Below are 8,147 nucleotides of genomic sequence, written 5' to 3' on the forward strand. Positions count from 1 at the left end.
GATGGTCAGTTGTTCCAGAATTCTCGTTTATTTTCTACCACAATTCTTACATCTTGTATTTGACATATGCTCCATAAAACTAATAAAAACTAAACCAAAACATTTCCCCAAAACAAAAAAAACATCCTCTACAGATAAATTATTAATTTAAAAAAGGGTATTAAAAGGAAATGACTATATCCAAAACTGTTATGACCCGGTCTGGAGTCCACCTCATATCCACCCTGAAATGGTCACCAGTCAGTCAAAGGCACATAAACGTTCACAACCACACTCATCCCTAAAAACAAATAAGAGGATTTACTGCATGTTTTGGGAATATAGGATCCAGGAAAACCCACGCAAGCACAGGGGAAACATGCAAAATCCTCACAGGAGGGCTGAGCTGGGATTTGAACCCTCTTTTTACTGTGAGGCTGATGTGTAAACCACAATCTCACCATGTAGAAACCCAGTAAAAGATTTGTTTAACCAAATTAGTAAATGACAATATTTACTAAGTGACATTCAAACTAAATGCTGTATGTCACCTGCCCCACATGCATGCTCTCAGTGACGTCATTATGAATCAAAAGGTAGCACAGCTTCCATGTGGGCGTACATCTAGAAAGAAAAAACACTGAGAAAAGCCTCATATGGGAGCAGAGGAGGAGCAGTCAGTCAGGGTGCTGACACTCCACGGAGGAAGCTCACTGCTGCAGTCGATGCTGGCTCCCTCTCCCCCGCGGAGGTAACGCTCTGCTCGGTGTGAGCGCATAAACAAGCGGAGCGGAGCAAGAGGGATGCCGCAGAAGACCAAGTAACGCTCCCGTGGACTTTTGTAGACTCAGGAGGTAGGAAAAAATCTCTGAATGAACTCGTCAACGCATTTTCCTGACTGTTCTCTTCGACTACTATTACTGTGCATGAAGTTGCGCGTGCCAATAGATTCCAGATGGTGACAGTCATATTGTTAGTCACTTTTTTCAGACTTTTTCCTTGAATAGATAATTAGACCTTTGAGATGTTTTTTTCACTATATATTTAGTTTTTACAATTAGTACCTTTCGTTTTACAGGAGGTGGGCAAGTACACCACCTTTACAAATTTAAGGGTCTTGCATCATTACTTGTATTTATTTCGCCATCTTTTCCCCCTAAAATGTGTTGATTTATGTCAAATTAATTTATATAGAAAATTCAAATATGTGCATATATACGCATGTATTAGAATGATCATGTTATGTATATTTACATGTATATATCATATAAAACAATTCCCACCCACCAGATTATTATTATTATTATTATTATTATTATTATTATTACTAAAGGCTGGCTCTTAGTGGGGATGGATGGATACATAGATGGATAAAAGCCTGAAATGGTGGCTTAAATGGCTTAGCTATTTTTAACAGTTAGTCTGGCCTTGCATATGTTTTTGAAACTAGGTACAATAAAGCGGGTCGTCCAGTGACGAAGGGTCAGCTGTTCGAATCCCATTCTGTCCGAGTCATATGTTGTCGTGTCCTTGGGCAAGACTATTCACCCACTTTGACTCCAGTGTCACTCACACTGGTGTACGGCTGGGTGTGATTTTTGGGTGCTATTTGATGGCACACTGGCAGCCATGCTTTTGCCCCAGGGCAGCTGTGATTACACAATGTAGTTTATCACCACCAGAGTTCGAACATGTGAGTATGTGAATAATGAATCCATTGTGAAGCGTCAACATAAATTTGATCTGAGTATTACTAATATTATTACAGTGTATGGCCCGCGGGCTGTAGGTTTCACGTTTCACCATGTAAATGAAGTAATTTACACATGACTTCATATATTTTCTTCCTTGCAGAGAAGAGGCCAAGCCTTTTTTGCTCTTCAGTGCTCCCATTGTCCTTAGCCAGCTTTCAATGTGGGCTCCAGTGTTTTCGCTCTCGCCAGGCTGAAATCCTCCAGGGTCAGGACCTCGCTCATGGCGGCCCTGCTCCTTGGGCTGCTGCTCTTCGCCATGCAGTCCCCAACCGTCCCCTCCTCCGGGCCACTGACCGACACAGAGGGGTCGCCCGTCTCTCCTTCCCCGGTCGACAACGGCACCGTGAGCCATCCCAACGGGACGGTGCAGCAGCTGCCGCGGGTCCTCATCATCGGCGTAAGGAAAGGCGGGACGCGGGCGCTCATCGAGATGCTGAGCTTGCACCACTCTGTAGCTGCGGCCCAGAACGAGGTGCATTTCTTTGACTGGGAGAGCCACTTCCAGAAGGGCTTGCCTTGGTACCGCAGCCAGATGCCCTTCGCCTACCCTGATCAGATCACCGTGGAAAAGACGCCGGCGTACTTTACATCCGCCAAAGTCCCCAAGCGGATCCATCAGATGAACCCGGACGCCAAGCTGCTGCTCATCCTCAGAGACCCCACGGAGCGTGTGCTGTCGGACTACACGCAGGTCTTCTACAACCGCCTCCAGAAGCACAAACGCTACCAGCCCATCGAGTCGGTGCTAATGAAGGATGGCGAGGTCAACCTGGGCTACAAGGCGCTCAATCGCAGCCTGTACTACGTACACATGCAGAATTGGCTGCGGTACTTTCCGCTGGAGAGCATCCATCTGGTGGATGGCGACCAGCTCATCCAAGACCCCCTTCCCGAGATGAAAAAGGTAGAGCGTTTCTTAAGACTGGAGCCGCAGATCAACGCCTCCAACTTCTACTTTAACAAGACCAAGGGATTCTACTGCTTGCGAGAGCACGGGCGGGAGCGCTGCCTGCACGACTCCAAGGGCAGGGCGCACCCTCGCGTGGCTCCTGCCATCTTGCAAAAACTCTACCAGTTCTTCCACCAGCCCAACAGGAAATTCTTTGAGCTGGTGGGCCGAACGTTCAACTGGAAGTGAAAGCCTTCTCTTTCGGTGCTAACAGAGTAGATGGACACATTGCTAAATCTATTTTGACACAAGGTAGACTTTTCATTTAAAATTTCAGGATGAACCTATAATGCAATGTTCCCTGTTTACTTCTCTAATGAGTTTTTTTTTTTAATTTTGTTGATTTTCTAAGTCGAACCAGTCAAAAAATGATTATAGCAGAAATTAATGTGAGCAGACCACACTCCGCCTCCGGCAGCACGTGGGGATGAAGAAACGTCTACTCAGTGACGATGTTAAAGGGTTTTTTTTCAATTTAAAATTGATTACCTTTAACAAGATACGATCTTGGCGGGCTAATGCACCTTTTTTGCACTGTAAATCTTTGTTGTGAAAATGTATCCTAGTCTCCATGACTACCATTCTTCCATCCAGAAGATGTAGAACTTCCGCCAAAGCACAGAAAAAGTAGTTCTTGAAATATGTAGTCATGGCAATCACTATACGTTTCCACAACAAGCATTTACAATGCTGGTATTTAATCTTAATTTGTGCAATCAGAGTTTAAATGGGTTGGAAATTTCAGTCTTGTTGCGCAACTTGCTGTTTTCTAACTAAAAGCTGAATGGCAAAATTCGCAACAGATGCTTGACCCATGAATGGATCAATCCATTTCCTTGTTCATTTTGAATTGGTATAGAAAATTATTTTCCATTATGCTGTTCACATTTTGATGTTATAGAATAGAATAGAATAGAATAGAATAGAATAGATCTTTATTGTCATTGACACATGTACAACGAAATTAAAAGTGCCAACCGATCAGTGCATCTGCTAAAATAAAAATACAAGCTAAGCTAAGTTATGACATCCAAATGACATAAAATTGTGTGACTGGTCATCACTGTTGTAAGGCCTATAGAGGAAGCGCTCACAGGGAAGTACCCAATGACTTTAGATTATCATAGTGTCATCAATTGCAATAAGATGCAAAAAAGAACTACAGCATTGGGAAAATGGACAAAATTCAGACAAATTAAGTTTGTTACAGTGCATTTTAGGTTCATCCTGACATGTAATAAAAAAACCTGACACCCCAAACCTTTTGTGGGTAGTTTATACGTATATAGTCTATTCAGGCAGCCACATCCATTGTGTTGCCATATTATCAAGCACAGCTACATATTTCGGAACTGAAGTAACCCAACTGAAAGGACAATGTGCGATTGCATTGGTTTCATTCAGTCACTTCTGGAAAAGGACCACATTGTTTGTATCCTGCGACAACAATTTTATATTTCAAATCTCTGTTTAATGAAATTTAATCTAATTTCAATATAATTGTGTCCAGATTTAATTTAATAACTGTGCACTTATTTGCCGATTATGACGGTGTACCGTAAGAGTGTGTTCTGGTGTGATTTTAGTCGGATTTCAAGCAGGAAAGCATGTGTTGTATTTAGTAGAGAGCTGTCATACTTCATTGTTTATGTTATAAAATTAATGATATATTAATTATAAAATTTGGGTAAATTAAATAATTTTGGTGAAAAAAACGGTTTCATAGCAAAGTGTTTGTCAGCCTTTTCAGCAGCCTCTACGCCTATGAAATGATACTATTGTTTTAGATTTCCGCTTTTCACACACCCGACAAAATAATGAAGGTGGGAAAGGAACGAATACTTGATTTTAGAGGAAATGGGATTTAAAAAAAAAAATCCAAATCATATGTTATTGTGCATCCAAGGTGTGTGAATCTGCCATGTCTGTGGAATGTTCTGTGACTATTTTTATGTAGTGAGTGGCGCTGCTTACATTCATGTTGCTACAAAAACCATATAGTTTGATCCTAATCGAGTGCTTAACATTTTGTGTGATTTCCTACTAATTTCTGGTGATGTTGCCTGTAAATACTTTTCTAAAATGAATATTTAATACCACATTAAAGAGCTATATTATTTTCAGCATGTCTTTCCCTGTCTTACTTTTGTGCTAAATCCTCAATTAGTCTTTGGGTGCATTGTCAAATAAGTAGCGCCTTTTTCACAGTCAGGGAGAAAACAGATAGTGACTGTGATTTCTTCAATTGATGACTCATTTGAAGCCTAAGCTAAGTTTGCTAAGCCCATTTGAACTCTGATGCTAACCAAAACAGCAGCACCTACAGAGGCACACTGGTGGCATAGTCATACCACATACACTACCGTTCAAAAGTTTGGGGTCACAAAATTGTTTGGGTGACCCCAAACTTTTGAACGGTAGTGTAAATATTATTATAATAAAATATTATGAATTAAATATTATAAATTATATCTTATATGTGTATAAGATTATATATATCTATGAATATAAGTATACATATATATTATAAGATTTTTTACACAGAAGATTATATATATAATCTATAAATAATTATCAAAATAAATATATACACTACCGTTCAAAGGTTTGGGGTCACCCAAACAATTTTGTGACCCCAAACCTTTGAACGGTAGTGTATGTTTAAACAAGATATGGGCAAAGGGCGAAATAATTTTGTGTGTAGAGAACACGCACAGACACACACGCACACACACACACACACACATAAATTTACCATAAGTCATTAATTTAAACAATAGAACCCCGTTTCATGTTGCATTTTGCATTGCATTGTTTTAAAACAAACTTTTTTTAAGGTGCACAGCTACCCACCAGCAATGTCGACCTATGTGGCTGCACTGAACGGTGACTAACACCCAAGACTGGTTCTTTTTTAAATTTCATGGATGCTGTGTTCATTCAAGACGCTAAATTGTCCATAGGCATAGTACGTAAATGTGACAATCAAGTTTCCAAACATGCTCCCTTGTCCTATGAAGGGCTGCCTACATATTTTTTGTATTCATCCACAATTTTTTTCAACCAGATACATTTACAGCGTTTGTAAGGAACGTTTACTCTAGCCCGCCGTGTGAATTTAAAACACAGCTTATTTGTGACCTCAGCCACCTTGGATTTCATGCATAAGCAAGTACAGGCGACGAAATCAGTCAAAGAAATAAGTTGCTGTCGACAGAGCGGTAAGTCAAACGTGGAACGCAAAGAAAGAGGAAGAAAAGCTTTATGCTCAAGGGCATAGCTCTTAAATGGATATTTTAAGCACTGCAAAGCTGTAACATTTGCTGATGAGTGCCTCTCTACAGTTATTGAGACTAATTCAGCTCCGTGGGCACAATTATGAAGTCTGCGACTGTACTCCATAAAAAGCCGAGCAGAACCATTCTCACCTTGTCACAGAGCTCCACATGTGGCCCTGAGCCATTAGTCAACTTGCTGCTCACAAACCTGCATGCAAGTATTTTGAACTCAAGTCAGATGGTCGGTTAATTTAGCTCGACTTCATCGAATGTTTGACCAAAAAAGGTCAGAAACAGAATATTACGTTGTTCTTTGGCAACAACACTTTCAGTGTGCATATGTTTGCCATTTTTAAACACACCCTGCTTCCAGTTATTCAACAATAATTCTTTGCCGGTATAATGTAAGTGTTGGTCATTTGTTTTCAGTGCATCATACTTCTGTAAATAAGGTGAAGTCTGATTAGATTTTTGCTGCTAATTGATAAGAAGACTAATTTTTGTAAATGTATTCCATCGGATTTACTGACAATGACAGTCACGACTCTTAAGAGATCATAAAAGTCTCATTAGGCTTCTCACTTGTGAAGCCCTCTAAAGTTTTACAACATATTTGCACATAAGATCGGATAAATACTCGAAGCCTCACGCATATGCCTCACACAGAATGTGAGCCCTCACCCACACATGCAGCATTAAACTGGGGCTACAGGCAATTAATGGGAAAAACAAGTGTTGCTCTAAGCCTTAGAGCGACAATGTATTCAAGAACGTTCCGGACAAACTGAGAACTGGTACGTGTAATCACATACACACACGCACACACGCACTTACATACGCACTTACACACACACAGTAAAGTCAAGAGATGTTCAAGACGAAAGAAAATATATACTGGATCTTGTCACACATTAGCCAATGCTGCTTATCAACTCAATTACACCAGGCCTATGCATTAATTAATTATCTATTCATTCTTGTGTGAGAGCAAACAAAAAGCATACAGTGTAGTTCGTCAAACAGTTGGCATATGTGTTTATTCATTGAACTACCAAAGGGCCCTATGCATATATTTCAAGTAAGTCATCTGTTTATAGATAGGGTTGGTAAATCTTAGAGGTCACATTAACTTTGAGTTTAGAATACTTCAACATAAAAAATCCTTCTATTCTAGTCACTTTTTATTGCCACTCTATTGCTGAGATTCTTGTATGAATGATTCCAAACACAGCAGAATATTGTATTGGGCTGTAAATGTGCACTTGATGGCTATAGAGGGATCATGTGATTATTAGTACTGAAGCTGCCGTCTTGCCAGGTACGCAAGAATAGAATATGTAAAAATAAACAGAATTGAATTATGTTGAGTTGTCTTTGCAGGCTCAGTATACTTGTAAAATTTTGGAAAGCTAAGTGAAGAAAATATAAACGATGATGCTGTGACTGACATATTAATTTGAACAGTATGTTTATGACCGTGGTTGTCATTTGTACAGCATTGAATCCCACTGAAAGCTGTTTCTAATAAGTCTATTCACGGCATCAATTCATCCAGAATAAACGTCTCTAAAGAGAATTGCCTCTCAGTCCTTCAGCTGTCAGGAATGATGATGGATTTTTATGACCCTCTTTCTATTTCTCCTTGAAGACATTACACTGAGTAAATTGAATGTAAATTAAATTCGGCTGAAAGTTATCTTCTCGTGGGAGATCACGCGAGTCATCCATTTCCTCTTCCACACTAATTACATCAATAAGCTTTCCCACATTGGAGTTTGCACACCATGAAAAATACCACTGTGGTTTTACTTCTGAGGAGACACCCTGAAATGCGGATAAATGTAAATACCACATCAGTTTAAAAAAACAGACAAAATATGACAGACTGGCTTGTGTGACGTAGACTCGAAAAGTCCGATCATCCCTTTGAGGAAGCCAGCAGGTCGGGATGTGCTGCCGTTGTGCGCCGCTGTGTTTTGTTATCACTCATTTCCTGGCATGGCCTCCTCTGGCTCAGAAATACACCATCATTGCCAGTGGTTTCTCCCACTGAGAACACACACCTAAGGTAGTATCTATATGTGTGTGTGTCTGTGTGTGCGTGCATGCGTGCGTGTGTTGCGAACCACAAGCTTTATGGGGACAGACTCACTAAAAGAAAGGAAACCCGAAATGTTGGAAATAAAC

General features: G+C 40.3%; 1 protein-coding gene across 2 annotated transcripts; it reads left to right on the forward strand.

The window, feature by feature from the left end:
* The first annotated feature begins 625 nt into the window (after window positions 1-625).
* hs3st1 (heparan sulfate (glucosamine) 3-O-sulfotransferase 1) lies at window positions 626-3,351 on the forward strand. Of its 2 annotated transcripts, none has more exons than XM_037262205.1 (2): window positions 626-833; window positions 1,834-3,351. In XM_037262205.1, the coding sequence occupies exon 2, from the start codon at window positions 1,954-1,956 to the stop codon at window positions 2,869-2,871; it is 918 nt and encodes a 305-aa protein (XP_037118100.1). In that variant the 5' UTR covers window positions 626-833; window positions 1,834-1,953; the 3' UTR covers window positions 2,872-3,351. The 2 variants fall into 2 exon arrangements, with proteins under 2 accessions (XP_037118100.1, XP_037118101.1); XM_037262206.1 differs by having other exon boundaries at window positions 626-730.
* The last annotated feature ends 4,796 nt before the right edge of the window (window positions 3,352-8,147 follow it).

The sequence above is a fragment of the Syngnathus acus genome, chromosome 10 (assembly GCF_901709675.1).
Source record: "Syngnathus acus chromosome 10, fSynAcu1.2, whole genome shotgun sequence".
NCBI lineage: Eukaryota > Metazoa > Chordata > Actinopteri > Syngnathiformes > Syngnathidae > Syngnathus > Syngnathus acus.